Here is an 18,208-nt window from a genome sequence, read left to right on the forward strand (position 1 = left end):
TTAAAAGAAAGAATGCAGTAAGTAGATAAGTTTATTGTTCCTCCCTTCCATATTTTTTTGCTCTAACGTCGATGTCCCTCATGATCTGATCCACAAATATTTCCATTAGTTCGACCACCATTATTTCTTCCACGACCTCTTCCTTTTGGAGCACGAGAGCCTCCACCTTGTAAAGCAGGGTGTTCAGGAGACGTCGGGTACTTAAACGGGTGTTGAGTCGACATTTCTCTTGGTGAAGCAGGAACTTCAAAAAAAAGCATTTAGTGTATAAATAAATATTGTTTTAAATATTAGAAAATAATCACTTTCTAATTATTTATTTTCACATATTTATACCACACATAATTAGATTATCATATATTATTGTCAATCACATATTAATAGTATATAATTAAAAATAGTCTCATTTTTATGTATTTTATTATATATCAATATTATTATTATTATTATTATTATTTGAATTAAGGAAAACTAGCTTGACACTGCACAACCATGACCCCGCTTCAACTTAAAGCGTTTTAAGTTGGAATTAAACTCGTGATATTTTAGTCTATTAAACCGACTCTTATTATTTATAATAATGTAAACTTATTTATCCAAAAAGTATCGCACGCAGTTATTTTGTATTTTTGTTTTTACTGTTCACAATATAATAAAAATAAAATTATAAATTAAATTAAATTATCGGGTACCTCTTTAAATTTAGAAAAAAATGAAATTATTGATATGAAATCAAAAATAAATAAATAAATATATATATATGTATTTTTTTATTTAAGTAATTGGTTGTAGTGTGTAATTTGTTGTAATTTTTTAAATTTATATATATATATATATATATATATATATATATATATATATATATATATATATATATATATATATAACCATTTAAGAGGCGCCTGAGGGCTCGAACTCAAGTATTCACTTATTTTTGCCGATATATATATATATATATACTTAATATATATATATATATATATATATATATATATTTATAAATAACTTTATAAAAAGAGGAGTGATATGGGAGAGAATGATGTGTCACAATATCACTGGTTGAAAAAAGGATAAAGGGTGAGAAGAGAGAAGAGAGAAGAGAGATAAGTTTTGTTATTTTTTGGCCAATTAGATTACACCACGTCATTCCATTTAAAATTCTCTCTCAAATGCCCTCCCTCAATCATTTCTTTTAAAAATCATATATATTAAAACGAATATTTTTTTTTGTTAATTTAATTATTATTTTTGACAATTTTATTTTTAAATTAAATAATTTTTCAACCCTTTCATTAGGCTAATTTTGTGGTTTATAATTACCTTATTTACTTTTTTTTCTTCATATATTTCCTTCAAATTAAGCTGAAATCTAATCAAATAGATTTATATATATTAGTCTTCACTTATTTAAAACTTAATTAATTTAATTTCTTACGTTTACTTAACTTAATTTCTCTTCAACTACCTTCTGCATCTCTCTCACATCTGCTTAACAACACAAATCTCTTAATATTATTATTTTCATGGATCTAGTCTCAACAACTAAAACACTACTTTTCAATTGAAGAAAATAAATATTTAATCATCTCTTAAAATATGTGCAAATGATTTACACACAACATGACATTAAAATTATATGTCTAAATGTTTCATACAAAAATGCAACAAAACATTAACCAACAAAAAGATTTGTTGACAATTAGTAACACTATCATTTCAATATCTTCAATTTAGTGATAAATTTTCAGTAAGAATATTTGAATTCCAGATTAAGTGATGAAGTATTAAAGCTTATTATACTTAGTTCTGTTTTAGACCCTAAAGATTAGGGTATTGCGATCGCAAACATTAATCCTTGTTCAAATTTTATAAGGGATTAAGAAGACGGGCATAGCCCTTATTTCCGAACTCAAGTTGATGCCAATATAGGTAAAAACTTCACTGTGTGATAATGTCTTTTTTTAAGGGTGAAATTATTTTTATTAATCTACAATTTATTTTAATATCGTATTAATCATGATGAGCGTCTAGATATTATTTACATGCTCTTTATAATTTAAAGTTTTTTTACGTTATCGAAACCAAGGGAAACTTTCATTTCTATTCAGTATAATAAAATTTATAATTTTCTTAAAACTAACAATCTTTAACTAAATGGAAGGTATGAGTTATGACATAGTTTATGCATGTATACCTTAGATATGTGTTCAACTTTAATGGTTCTGAGATCTTAATTGGTCTGAACTGGGTTTAGTTATCCATATTCTCTACTTAAGCAACAACAAAGAAGAAGAAAACGGTATCCCCTATTTTTAGATCTTGCTATAAATACGAGAAGCGCGAAGGTAACAAAGTTTGTCCCCAATGTAAGGTATGAAATAATTGTTTGTTTCTTAATTGAATTTGTTTAAGAGTTATGAACTAAATGTAATGTATATAAATTTAAGAAAACATTTGATTGAAATTGCATTTAGAATCTTTGTGGATTTATTTTGGTAATCTTTGTGAATTTATTTACCTTCTTTATTTAACTGTTGAAAATATATATTATATTTCTCTTTGTCTTAAATATGGTACAATAGATGAAATTAATAAAATAAAAAGAAGACTGTATCAAGTAAATTGTCTATATTTCTCATCTTGATCAGAATGTTTATGAAATATACTTTTGATTTGATTATGGATGAAATCATATTTTAATTAAATGATTCTGCAATGTTATAAATTAGGTCTATTAAGAATAACTTGTTTTTCTTAATTATGTTATTATACTTTAATTTAGACTCTTATGAAATATATAAATTTTCATTTCAGTATAAATGTGATATATTTGATTAAAATTTTGTCGTGTTAGAAGGTTGTGGATTCATCCACGATATCTACTGGAAAAATAAACATCCATTGATGTGTACCATTGATGTGTACTAGGGAGACATGTACAACAACTAAAAGGGACCACTGCAAAAAATTGGTAATTCAATTAACCTTTTTCCATCTTAAGTCGATCTATTTTCCATCTATTATTATGTAATACAAAATGACATACTTAATGTATTAAGTTTTGATGATAGACATATTAGAGTTCTAATGGTGATTTCTTGAAAAGATAGTTACTAAGTTGATATGTTTTTGGATTGTTTTATTGGACACAAGATTCACTCATTCTTCTCACATAAAACTAACAACCTTTAACTAAATGGAGGAATGGAGGGTATGAGTTATGACATAGTTTATGCATGTATACCTTAGATATGTGTTCAACTTTAATAGTTCTGAGATCTTAATTGGTCTAAACTAAGTTTAGTTCATCCATATTCTCTACTAAAACAACAACAAAGAAGAAGAAAACGTTATCCCTGTTTTTAGATCTTGCTATAAATACGAGAGGCGTGAAGGTAACAAAGTTTGTCCCCAATGTAAGGTATTAAATAATTGTTTGTTTCTTAATTGAATTTGTTTAATAGTTATGAACTAAATGTAATGTATATAAATTTAAGAAAACATTTGATTGAAATTGCATTTGGAATGTTTGTGGATTTATTTTGATAATCTTTGTGAATTTATTTACCTTCTTTATTCAACTGTTGAAAATATATATTATATTTCTCTTTGTCTTAAATATGGTTCAATAGATGAATTTAATAAAATAAAGAGAAGACAATATTAAGTAAATTGTCTATATTTCTCATCTTGATCAGAATGTTTATGAAATATACTTTTGATTTGATTATGGATGAAATCATATTTTAATTACATAATTCTGCAATGTTATAAATTAGGTCTATTAAGAATAACTTGTTTTTGTTAATTACATTATTATACTTTAATTTAGACTCTTATGAAATATATAAATTTTCATTTCAGTATAAAAGTGATATATTTGATTAAAATTTTGTTGTGTTAGAAGGTTGTGGATTCATCCACCATCCATTGATGTGTACTAGAGAGACATGTACAACAACTAAAAGGGATCACGGCAAGAAATCGGTAATTCAATTAACCGTTTTCGTCTTACGTTCTCTAAATTGAACAATGACATCTCATCATGTTTGATCGATCTACTTTCCATCTATTATTATGTAATACAAAATGACATACTTAATCTATTAAGTTTAGATGATAAACATATTGGAGTTCTAATGGTGATTTCTTGAAAAGATAGTTACTAAGTTGATATGCTTTTGGATTGTTTTATTGGACGCAAGATGAACTCATACTTCTCACATAAACTTTGCATTTTGTTTACTTTGAAATATTTCCTTCTATATATGATCATTATTATGAAAAAACACGCTACAATAAAAAAATGGAACAATTTGATTTTTTTACATAATTAAACAGAAAGACTTGATTGATGGACAATTACTTAATACATATTTATTAAGCATCGTGATTGTTAAATTTTTATTGGATATATTTAGGAGAATGTTAAATTATTAGTAGGTATATTAGGACAAATTAAATTATTTAATCATTGGATTAAAAACAATTTATTATTTTAGATTGACTTAACTTTTATCAGGCGATTATCGTATTAATTTTTTTAATTTTTATCCAGGATTACTTTTATGATTATAAATTACAGTAAAAAAATAGATTGTTGAGAACCGGATTGAATGCAACATGTTACTAGAATTCTATAGTTCTAAATATATATTATAAACAAAATTTGTATTATATAAATATTATGTTTGTAGGGGTAATATAAATATTTAATTTTAGTATTAGAAAATTGCATTTCAAAATAATTTTAAAATTTCGTTTTTATATTTTTTTTTGTTAATAATAGATATAGTAAACATTTGACAACGGTTTTAAATTTTTGTATTTACATTTTTAGCAACAATAATTTGTTCTAGTAGCCATCCTGTTAACGATATGATTTTTTATACCTGTACTCACTATTTAGCGACAGTACTTATTTCCGTAGTCATATTTTAGCTACAGAAGCAATAACGTCGTCTGCACGACGGGCATTTACTGTGTTTGTTGATCTTTAGCGACGGTAAATTGAGCTATAGCGACAATATTTTCTGTCGCTATTGACCTCTTTATCACTAATAAATTCACATAATTATAATTTGATTGATTGATTCAACTTGTTTTGTCTTTACCAGTTTTTACCGCAAATACATAAAGATATTTTTTAGCTATAAAACATATAAAAAATATTTAACGGAATAAGATAGAAAAAGAGTTTTTAGTATATACTATGATATTATATTAAAAAGAGTTGGTGAAAGATATTGATTCTAATTTTATAATGAATGAATTTATTCTAAAATAATAGAAGTTGCAACTTAAATAATATGCAACAATTTGTTAAATTTCATAGATTTTGTTTTTTTGTTTTTGTCTTTTTTTATATTCTTAATAATACGAGATAAAAATATAAATATAAAAATTTGTTTTCTAAATCGGATATTATAACTACTTTTTAAATTTTGTATATTTATTTTAGTAGGTGTATTCGTGAGTAGGTTCGATTAATATGTTTAATATATAAGCTCCCTTGTTAATAATGTAATACATATAATTTTTATAGGGAGGAAAAAAGTTTCTAGAATTCACACTTAATTATCCGGGTTAATCAAATATCATCTTTTATTTTAATTTTTTTTGGGACACAACTCTAGTTTATATGATATTTTTTAGATAAATATAATAAAACATTTTAATCTTTTAGTTTAAACCATACCACACATGGCATGACCATGTGTTCCACGGATCAGTAAGATATTTTAACATTAGAATGCAAATCATGGAAGCATAAGCTACTCGTCCTAGTATTTGATAATTTGGCTAGTATTTTAAATGAGCTCTCAAATTTTGGATTTGGATTTGGATTGTCTAATTTGATATTTTGTACTTTCAAATAAGATTAGTCCAAACTACTTGTCTAATTCATTTGGGGTTTTTTTATTTTATTTTTGCGATGAAAAAAAAATGAAACTTTAAATAAAAAGAATCCCATAAATAGGTATACATTAATTAAGAAGGATATAGTTGGAATTACAATAAAGACAACATTTTAGCTGTTGTAACCGATCCGTAAGAATATCAAGATATTTTAGGAAGTTTTATTCATATCTAGATAAAATATAGGAACTCAAGGGCATTTATTTTTATTTGCTCCCTGACATGGGCATGTATTTCCCTGACATGGACAATGTTTTCCTCGTATTGGCAATGAAATTTGTCCTGTGGCTGTTGCCATGATGAAGTACTGGGGAAATAAGGCCATTCATATCTTCATCGATCTTAGTCGTTTCTTTCCTGGCATGAACTTGATTTAACATCACGATCAATAGAGATAATATTACAATGGCATAAATAAAATTCAACTTAACCATTATTGAAAGAGAAAATAAATATATAATTTTAATAAACTCTTATTTAGAGATCGAATGAAAATGAAAATAAAAGGACCCGTATATAAATAACATGAAGAAAATAAGGATCACATAAAAAAAAACAGATTTACATAATATTATGTACATATGATTTTATTTATTATTTTAGTAAATAACACTTTCATATTATAAGAATATATAAGATTTAGCTAGTTCATATGGTGAGAATACATTAAATATAATTATCAAAATAAAGCTCCTTAAATAATGGGGTAATTTTTTTTAAGAAAAAACTCAAAATTTTGAACTATTTATTTTTAAAATTATACAAAATTGAATTTTATTTTAATGGTTTCTAATATCATTAATTTATAAAAAAAAATGTCACTAATTTGTCATTTTTTAAACTAGTTAATATATATATATATATATATATATATATATATATATATATATATATATATATATATATATATATATATATATATATATATTAAAAAATAATTTAATAATATGAGGTAGTTCTTTAAGAATTCTAGATCTTCACCATTGTTCGGTCTCCTCTATCTCCATCAATGATTCTTACATCCTTCACTTAAATATTCTCCGACCATCCTCCATTGTTCCCGACAAATAACCTCTTCAATAATTGAAGAGGAAAATTTTGTTGTTAAAAGAGAGGGTGTTGAATTGAATCAACATAATGTTAAAATCTTTAATCTAAATCTTTAATCCTTAAGTTTATAATCTTTATATACTATATGTTGATATATTGATATAAACTGTAATTGCGGAAACATACTTGAATCTATAATGAATAACAATTATTTAAGTCGTTATTCTTCGAATCTTTTCTTGATCTTGGATCTTCTTGTTCTGGGGATCTGGACCTAGATCAGAATGTTTGATGTGGGTTGGGTTTAAGTCTTCCAACCCTATATCGATAGTCCTTCTTGAGTGTTCTTGAGAGATGAACATAAACATTTTGTCTAATGAGAAAAACATAATAGGTATGCTATCTATATGGGTTGGGGACCTAGCCCTAATATACTCATTTATTAATCGGTCCATCAACGAAATAATAAATTGTATTTCTGCTTCTACACAAATATATCTTCATATTTATTATAGATGTCTAAATAAGCCCCATAATCTTTATATTTTAATAGATCACTTTAATTGGGCTTTAATATTTATATGATAACAATTAATACACAATTACTAAATAATATATGTACATAAATATTGAAAATAATTCTAACAATCTCCCACTTGGGTCATATATATTTCCTTAAATTGTATATTATAACCTTAAGAGCTCAAAATATTGCTATTATTTCCAAATACATCTATATAAATCTCGTCCATTAATAATATCAACATAAGATTAAAACGATTTTTGTTACATTAGTTCGTAACTACACCTTCAATAGTCACATATGTCAATATAATCAAATGACATAGATTAAACATGGGTGTGTAGTGTGATCTTTAACATGTCTAATACAAGCTGGTAGAGGCGGAGCCAAGATTTGAAATCTACCCGGGCTAATTTCTTTATTTAAAATCTATTCGGGCTAGTTTTATAATAATATAAAGTTTTAATGTGAATTTTATCCTTTAGCGACGGGAAACCTGTCAATAACGACGAGAAAATATCATCGTTATTATGAAATACATACAAAGTATGTTGAGCTACCCGGGCTACAGCCCAAGTAGCTTTGTATATGGATCCACCCCTGCCAACTAGTCCTCCTTTATTTCTTATAGAGATCAATCTAAATAACTTTATATTCTTGATTTCTTTAAAACTGATTCTTTAATGTGCACATAAATTCCAAATTATATCTATACAAGCATCACAATATAAACTCCCACTAAAACTGTATATCATCTAAATATTCAATATACATATGAACAATATGTTAATGAAAGACCTCGAATAGCAAATATTTAGAGAACTGATCCGTAATTTTAAAGTTTGTCCAAATATGCTCAATAGATAACTAAACATTCTGAATTCTTTATTGTTCAAATAGTTCGAATTAGTCGAACTCATCTTAATACTAAAAGAACTGTATATTATTGTCACGTAATATCTTTAGAAGTCTTTCCGTATCATTCATAATTTGCAACCCCGTGAAAAAACTTTACAGTCAGATCATTCTTTAACTGAATGTCACAAAACACAAAATAAATTATGCCTACAGATATTCCAGTTCTGCTCCGTGCTTGGAATTCTTGTTCACGTTCCCGCGAGAGCGCTGCAATCCAATACAATATCTTTCTCTAACTCTTCAACGCTCCTGCGGGTTCTGCCATATACCCTTGCATTTTGTTCTTGTCAAATGTTATACACCACTACTCCAAAACCGCACTTAAACACGCTTGTTGCAAATCTATTTCCCTTGGCTTTGAGTAGTGCTGCATCTTTGATTTCATTTCATTCGCTCGGGAAAATGATCAGCTCCAGGCTTTTATAGAATCTGTCCCAAAGCTCTGAAGCAATACAGTAGCTTCTGAATAGGTGATCTATGGTTTCTTCATTTCCTCTATATATAAGACAACTCGTGTCCGGGATGCTCATATACTTGCTGATACGATTATAAGTGCTGAGTCTTTTCTAGAAGGCGAGCCATAGGATAACTGGTGTCTAGGGATAATCTTCGTTGACCATACAAGAGGAGCTCATTCTACTTTCTACGCTTTTTCCCGGGTTACCTCCCAAACTTTCTTCGATACCAGCTTCCCATTGTCCTCAGCTTTCCATTCATGAATATTCAGTCTGTCGTGTAATTGTATGTTACTTATATGATCAAGTATCCTCTATCCTTCTAGATTTCTTCTCAAAAGTGAGTCTCAATTTCTGTCTTTAATGTCTCTGATTTTCGCTTTTGTGTAGTTCCTTATGATGCGAGTATTTTGAAACTCCTCCGTGTAGATGATAGGTTGGTTTTCAAACCAGGGGTCGTGTCAGAATAGAGTGTATTTCCTGTCCCCTAGCCGGATGTCATAAAAATCTGCAATATCGCTTCTTAGTTTAAGAATCTTTTTTATAGATCAGCTAATACCTTCATGAATTTTGCAAGTCTAAATGTTGGTATCGTATTTCATAAACCTCGTATGCACCCATTTGATCTATAGTGACTCCTGATTGCGCTCCAAAGCCCATGGATGTTTGAAGGTGAGAGCCTTGTTCCACTCGATACAGTTCTTCAAGTCGATGCCTCCCTCGTCCTTCGGTTTGTAGAGAGCGGTCCATTTGACTTTTTTTCCTCCTTTTCCGCTATTGCCTCAGATAAAGTTCTTCATCAGTGTATCGAGCTCCTTCATTACCTTCTTCGGAATGACCATTTGCTGAGCCCAGTAGCCAAGTATGCCCATGACCACGGTTTTGATAAGTTCGATCCAACGTAATTACTTTAACATATTTATATTTTGTTAATTAATAAAATAATAATTTTAATACTAAATCAATACATTCCTTGTCTTTCAAAATAGTTAAATTAACATAGAAATACTCATATATATATATATATAATAATGCTTAATTTCAAAAGTGTCCGGATTGTCGGGTCGAGAGTTGTGGTTAATTTGAATATTTAATGTAAGAGTAAATTGATATTTAGGTCAGATTGTGGGTTAACCTCCCATAAACTTAAAACGGTTAAAAATAAAATTAAAAATGTTATAGGTATGTTTCGAACTTGCAACCTAACAAAACAAATACAACGTTTTAACCAACTATGTTAATAAGGCATTATATTTTAAGTTCAACACCAAATTTGATCAACGCGTGACATTTTAAAAATATAAGTTCAACTTTTTAACTAACTAATCTATATATATATATAATGATATTTAATTTCAAAGTGTACGGATTGCCGGGTTTATATATATAATTATTCTTAATTTCAAAAGTGTCCAGATTACCGGATCGAGAGCTGTGATTAATTTTGATATATATGTGAGAGTAAGAGGATACTTGGGTTGGATTGTGGGTTGACTCACCCATAAACTTAAAATGGTTAAAAATAAAATTAAAAATGACATACGTATGTTTCGAACATGCAATCTAACAAAACAAGTACAATTCTTTAACCAACTAGGCTAATAAGACTTTATATTTTAAGTTCAACACCAAATTTGATGAACACGTGACATTTTAAAAATATAAGTTCAATTTTTTAATTAACTAATCTATATATATATATATATAATGATTCTTAATTTCAAAAGTGTTTGAATTGTCGGGTCGAGAGTTGTGATTAACTTGTATATATATATGTGAGAGTAAATAATACTTGGGTTGGATTATGGGTTGACCCACCCATAAACTTAAAACGGTTAAAAATAAAAATAAAATGCTAAAGGTATGTTGCAAACTTGCAACATAACAAAACAAGTACAATCTTTTAACCAACTAGGCTAATAAGACTTTATATTTTAAATTCAACACCAAATTTGATGAACGCGGGACATTTTAACAATATAAGTTCAAGTTTTTAACTAACTAATATATATATATAATAATGCTTAATTTCAAAAGTGTCTAGATTGTTGGGTCGAGAGCTGTGGTTAATTTGGATATATATGTGAGAGTAAATGGATACTTGGGTCGGATTGTGGGTTGACCTGCCCAAAAACTTAAAACAATTAAAAATGAAATATGTATGTTTCGAACTTGCAACCTAATAAAACAAGTACAATCCTTTAACCAATAAGTATATAATAATAAGTAATATTATACCCTAGTAGATAATTTATATAATTATTCAAAATCTAACTTTTAAAATATATATACATATACAAAATTATAAAATATTTCAACAACCATAAGTGGTTTAGCGGATAAAGTGTTAACATTTCATACTAAAGACTAAGGTTCGAATACCACTAAAAGAAGTAATTATTATATGTGAGTGCGCGAACATTGGTAGATGAAGTAAAAGTGATAATGTTGGCTTGAGTAATACAAATATTGGTGATAAAATCTAAGGGTTTGTCCATAGAGGGAATATCGGCTTGAGTAACGCAAACATTAATGAGAAAACCTAAGGGTTCCTCCATGGAGGGAATTTCGACTTGAGTAACACAAATATAATTTGGATATATATGTGAGAGTAAATTGATACTTGGGTCGGATTGTGGGTTGACTCTCCCATAAACTTAAAACGGGTAAAAATAAAATTAAAAATGTTATAGGTATGTTTCGAACTTGCAATCTAACAAAACAAGTACAATCCTTTAATAAATAAGTAATATTAGACCCCTAATAAATAATTTATATAATTATTCAAAATCTAACTTTCAAAATATATATACATAAACAAAATTATAAAATTATTTCAACCATCATAAGTGGTTTAGCGGTTAAAGTGTTAACATTTCATACTAAAGTGCGCGAACATTGGTGATAAGTTTTAAGGTTCGTCAATGGAGGGAATGTCGGCTTGAGTAAACCAAACATTGGTGAGAGGTTGAGTAACACAAACATATATATATATATATATATATATATATATATATATATATATATATATATATATAAACTTAAATGAATTGGTTAGATGATTTTTTTAGTATTCTTATTTTTTCAAATAAGTATATAATAATAAGTAATATTAGACCCCAATAGAACTTTACATTTGATTGATAATTTTATTCAATTTATATGATTTTGGGTAAGCCTAAAAAAATAACAAAACAATTTCAAATAAAACGAGTGAATAAAAATAAGTTTTGTCATATTTTTAATAATTAGATAACAAAATATTGAATTAAATTATAAAGTCACATTTTTAACGTAATTTTTTTTCTTGGTTTTATATCATTACTCGTGCAAATGCACGGGATACAGGCTAGTTTTTAAGTAATATAATTAATTTACAAATTATTATATAGATGATAAAAAATGTCATATTTAAAGATATTTTAATGAATCTTTAAAAAATAAATAATGATTTTTTGTAATTATATCCAATATCTATTATTTAATTCAAACTTTTTAAATTCAATCAAATGTCTATAATACAAATTCTTTAATAGGGCAGCGGATTCTTGATCGGCGTAATGACATTCAACTTCATGATAGAAATGATCACACTCATGGGAAGCTGATGAGAATAGGAAACTAATTTCCTGCAAGGTATGGAATATTATTCGGCAAAGGGGGTCAGTTGTAGAGTGGGGTGCTTTGATTTAGTCGTTCAAGATTATTCTGAGGCAGCAATTCATATTTGGCTTGCGTTTCAGGGAAAGTTGAACACGAGGGATCGGGTAAAGATGTACATGGAGATTCCTGATGATAGCTGCCTATTATGTGAAGGGAATGAGAAAACTATTGATCACCTGTTAGGCGGATGCCCATTTACTAGATTGGTTTGGAACAAATTTTCATCGGCTATGGGTTTATTGAGCTTTCTGGGGGAGTGGGAGGAAGTCATGGTGGCTGCCCTAACTAAAGCCAAAGGTAAAAAATTTACAGCAAGTATTTATAAATGCGGGTTTGAATCGGTTGTCTACCATATTTGGGGTGAAATGAATGCAAGAGTATATGGGAGAGTTCGTAGAAGTGCGGATGGAGTGTGGAAGGACGCTATGATCGATTGTCGAGCTCTCATTGACATGTGAAGGAGGATTCTCGAGGACAAAAAAAATTAGGAGTTATGTAAAAGATGGGGTATCAAATACTCGAAAGTCACGAAAGTTAGTATGTTTAAAACAAGATAGATATAGATGCTTAATTCATTTTAATAAGTTATAAAACTTGTAATTTTTGAATGATTACATTTTTTATTCTGAACTTTATTTTATCATTTTCATTCTGAACTTTATTTTATCATTTAGATTTGTTAGAATAATAAAAACGAAATATGTTTATTTTTTTTTATTTGAGAATTTTTAATAAAATGAAACTAAATCGTTTTCTAAAACAAAATATATATATATATATATTCCTTCTAAGTTCAAGTTGTCATTCATTTGTTTTTGTCATTTTATTGCATCTTTTTGGTGTCAAGGAGTCATTTTCATGGTGTCAAGGAGTCAATAAATAAGAGTAAAACATTAAAATATTCACACATATTATTAAATTTGGTTTTTTGATTTAATTTACACATGTGTATGCTAGGCCCCTGATGCTAGTGGTGATATATGATGGTGCAACTCTTTTACAAAATAAACTATATCCTAAAAGTATAGTCCTAAAAGAAAATTAATTATATTTATAAAATTTTATTAAAGAATTATTCTCAAACTTACTTGCATATTGCACCCTTCAATAATTTTTTTATTAAAAAATTACAATAACGTAGTCACAATTCATAAAAGAGGGAGTGTATAGACTAAAAAATTTTAGTTAGAAATTTTAACATAAACTAAAAAATTAACATAACTTAGTTTGAATTTTAATTTTACAAACTAAAAACTTAATAATCGGTTTTGACGCGTTAACCATGTTATAATTATAAATGGAAAATAATAATTTTTTTTTGTTTAAAAAATAAAGGAAAAAATGTATATTTCCGAATTTATCATAATGGAATTGAGAATTTTAAAAATATATTACTTTGAATTTTATAGAAATTATAATTCCAATTCTTAATCTTAAATGCTTTAACAAATTTAACTTAGAAATTAAAATTAGACTCTCCTATCCCAATTATAATTCCAATTTCATGGTTACCAAATATAAAATTAAAAAAATTAATCTAAAAATCTATAATACAAATTAAACTCAAAATAGACTTTCCAATATATATATATATATATATGAGCCGAACCCAAAGATAAATATAATAAAATATTCATAAATAACATTATCTTAACCACACTCCTGTGAATTTCGTTTCTTAATTTCAAGACCAGAGTACATAGGCTGACTTTATATTAGTATTAAAGGTGCAAGAAATATTTATAAAAAAAAATACATTTATCCCTTTTTTCTCACTATTTATGTTTTACATGGTTCATTTGATAAGAATAGTATAAAAATAATGACGAAGAATAAAATAAAAATAAAATTTCACAAAATATGAAAAAAAAATACAAAAATGTTACCTAACCAGTTATTGAGTTCGTAAATTTTCTGTAACGAATCTAAAAAAACTTTCAATAATAAAATAATACATATTGGACTATTTCTATTATTTTCTTCTTTTTATTTATCTTAAAAACACACACATATATATATATATATATATATATATATATATATATAAATAAAGTAAATAAATTAGGGTACACAAAATCTAATTATAAGACAAATAGACATTATTAGAACGAACTATTATGATGTAAGTGTAAACGAACTAGGTATTTGAAGTCCCTCCTTAAACCAACCGACCATTTATCCGTAATTTTAAAATTTGAAATCGAAACTAAGTTGCAAAATCATAAAAAGATAAAATAAAATAATAAAAAATTGTATGTTATTGCCTTCTTAAAAGTGAATATTTTTTTTAAGAAAAAAACAATTATGAAACATGCCATCCTTAGATAGTTTGTCATCATTATATTTTAGGACTAATTGTCAAGTTGGGTCTCCTTGTTTAGACCAGTTTGAATTTCGGATTTTTTTTTTAAATCTTACCATTTAAGGATTTTTATAGTTAAAGTTATAAAAATATGAGATTTTGTGTAAATGGTTTCTAACGTCGTTAACATTTATAAAAAAATACGTCACTAATTTAATGACATATTACTTTTTTTTAACTAGTTAAACTTCAACTCTTTTAACCTAGTAGACTTAAACGATTAATTAATTAGGATTTATAATTTAAATTAGACTTTTTGTTCTTCAATTCGATTTAAAATTATGTTTTAAAATTTTAACAAAGGTTGTACGGTTATTTTAAACTTAAATTAGGTTTTATTTTAAGTTTTATTAGAAATTTGATTTAGGGTTTTCAATTTTTAAATAACTATTATTTATAAACAAATAACATTTGATAAACTATTATACATAAACATACTAAAAACATAAACTATAAAGAAGAATTATTATCCATAAACTTATAAAAAATATAAATCATAAACAAGAAACCATTATCCATAAACAAAAATATATATATAAACCATAAAAACAGTTTATTCATATAAAACACAAACCAAAAACCACACATTTCATTGTTCATCTTCCAACTTGAAATTTACGGAATGAATTTTCTTTTCATCTTTCTCTTCGAATTTTTTCTTAACCAATTACAACATCTTCATCAATATTATATGTTAATTTTTATAACACCTTCTTTTTCAATAACATAATATTCCTATTCACCCTTCTCTTCTTCCTCGACTTCAACATCTTCATTAATATCATGTGTTGGAATTATTTAAAATATTTTGGTACATATATTATTTAATAATTGTGTATTAGTTGTTATCATCTAAAGATTAAAACCCAATTAAAGTGAGTTATTAAAATATAAAGATTATGAGGCTTATTTAGACATCTATAATAAATATGAGAATATATTTGTGTATAAGTAGAAATACAATTTATTATTTAGTTGATGGGCCGAAAATAATAAATGAGTATATTAGGTCTAGGTCTCAACTCATATAGATAGCCTACCTATTATGTTTCTCTCATAAACAAAATGTTTATGTTCATCTCTCAAGAACACTCAAAAAGGGCTATCGATATAAGTTTGGAAGACATAAACCCAACCCACATCAAACATTCCGATTTAGGTCCAGATCCCCATAAAAAAAAAGATCCAAGATCAAGAAAAAATCCGAATAATGACTTAATGAACCGTTCTTTATTACAGATTCATGTATGTTTTCGTAATTACAGTTTATCTCAAATTATCGACCTAGAGTATAAAGATTATAGACTTAAGGATTAAAGAATTTGATTAAATATTTTAACAATTGGTATCAGAGCCAAATTTATGTTGATGTATTAAGATTTAGGCTTATAAGATTTTTTAAAGAATATGAGCCGACATTTTTTTTTATATTCTTGATCTAATTCGACTAGAACAAATAATGATATAATGGATTACTGAAATAGAAATGATAAAAATTTTGAAATATATATTGTTCTTGATCTATTTCAAATAAAACCTATGATAAAATTTTAATTAGGGAATGAAATTTAATTTTAAGATCTCGAAAGAATGTAAAATAATTAAATAAAGAAATCTTCAAATTTTTTCTGTTGAGTTTTATGGTCCCGATTTTGAGTTCGTAACAATTTCTAAATAAAAATTAAAAAGCTAAAAAGTAAACATATTATCTCATTACAATGCATTCAATTTTAGTGATTTCTGTAAAAGGTAGATTCCAATTTCTGCATATATTCTAGTTCGTGCTTGAAATTCTCCTTCACTAGTAGCCACAATCCGAGACGATTTCTTTCAATTGGCTCTCCATATATCTAATTAATTAGAGAAATTTATGGCAAAAGAAGTTGAAATATTTTTTTTTAAAGAATTAGTCAAATTAATATCTTTTTATTAATTATTATTATTTAGATAATTAAGGAGATGTTAATTAATATATTATATATATATATATATATATATATATTAATTTGGAGTTATATATATTCAGAATTATTTATGAGTTTAAGAATTTATAATAATTATAAGGAGCCTTAACCCAATTAATTAAGGAAATTAAATTTTAGAATAATAATTTATTATCATTCTAATTAATTAAGAAATTAAGGAATTAAGTTTTAGAATAATAATTAATTATTATAATTAATTAAGAATTCAGATTTTAAAATAATAATTAATTACGACTAATTATTGATTATGGAATCTATATATATCTAATAACGCTTAATTTAAAAGGTTGGAGGTGTACATCACGCTCTCTCCAAATTTATTCACATCATCATAGTATTTTCTCTTTCTTATATATATATATATATATTTCTCTTTCTTCATTTATTTTTATCAATTAATTGTTTTTCTATCCCTTACCATATATATATTCACACTAATAATATATAAAATATATATTTTTTTATTAATTCTATTAACTTTCATCATTAATTATTCTATGTCTGTTACTCTTTTATATATATATATATATTAATATTTTTTTTATTAATTATTTTAAAAATAAACCTAATGATTCGTCTAAAATGTTATATATATTAATCATGCTCTCTCCAAAATGATCAATATCATCGTCATCATAGGTATTTTCTCTTTCTTAAATATATATATTTCTCTCTCTTCTCTCATTCTGAAATCAAATCAAAATCAAATCAGACCCGTTAGATCTTTATTTGTTATAGAAAGTGGTTGATTATACATATTTTGAAAAGGTCTTTATTTGTTATTGATGCAATGGCTATTTTTTTCTTGAATTTTTGTACACGTAATGTTGTCATTTTCATAGGGAGAACGAGGCTTTCATTTATTTCAAAGAAGATCCATATTTGTGTAATGTGGTATGAACTCTTGAGCTCAAGTCTAAACTTCTTATCATATATTTTTATTAGTTCTTGAAATATAACTTTTCTTCTCTATTATATATGTTTCGTCTCTCCTTAAGTCTTATTTTGTTATTCAAAGACAGATGAGAGCAAAGTTATCTAGAGACTATATATATATATATATATATATATATAATAATTCCCGATTTGTTTGGTTGATTTCAAGTCCTTTTAGTCATCACTTTAATATGTTGATTTTTAATATTTCAATTGATGTTTTGATGGAGATGATGGGTTCATTGGATTCAAGATTAAACAACTTTGATTTTTTTATTAGGTTTTGGCGATAATGGTGCTATCATGGTTATGCAAAGTTGTTTTTGGTGATAATCGTGTTATCATGCCTGAAGGTGTGAGCATTGGTAAGTCAGTGAAATTTAGATCATTTTATCAT

The 18,208-nt window shown here is 26.3% G+C and overlaps 1 protein-coding gene across 1 annotated transcript; it reads left to right on the top strand.

Annotated features, from left to right (window-relative positions):
- Positions 1–12,503: 12,503 nt before the first annotated feature.
- On the top strand, positions 12,504–12,986 carry LOC124909660. Its single transcript, XM_047450321.1, has one exon. It carries the CDS (start codon positions 12,504–12,506, stop codon positions 12,984–12,986), a length of 483 nt encoding a protein of 160 aa, XP_047306277.1.
- The last annotated feature ends 5,222 nt before the right edge of the window (positions 12,987–18,208 follow it).

The sequence above is a fragment of the Impatiens glandulifera genome, chromosome 1 (genome assembly GCF_907164915.1).
Source record: "Impatiens glandulifera chromosome 1, dImpGla2.1, whole genome shotgun sequence".
Taxonomy (NCBI): Eukaryota; Viridiplantae; Streptophyta; class Magnoliopsida; order Ericales; family Balsaminaceae; genus Impatiens; species Impatiens glandulifera.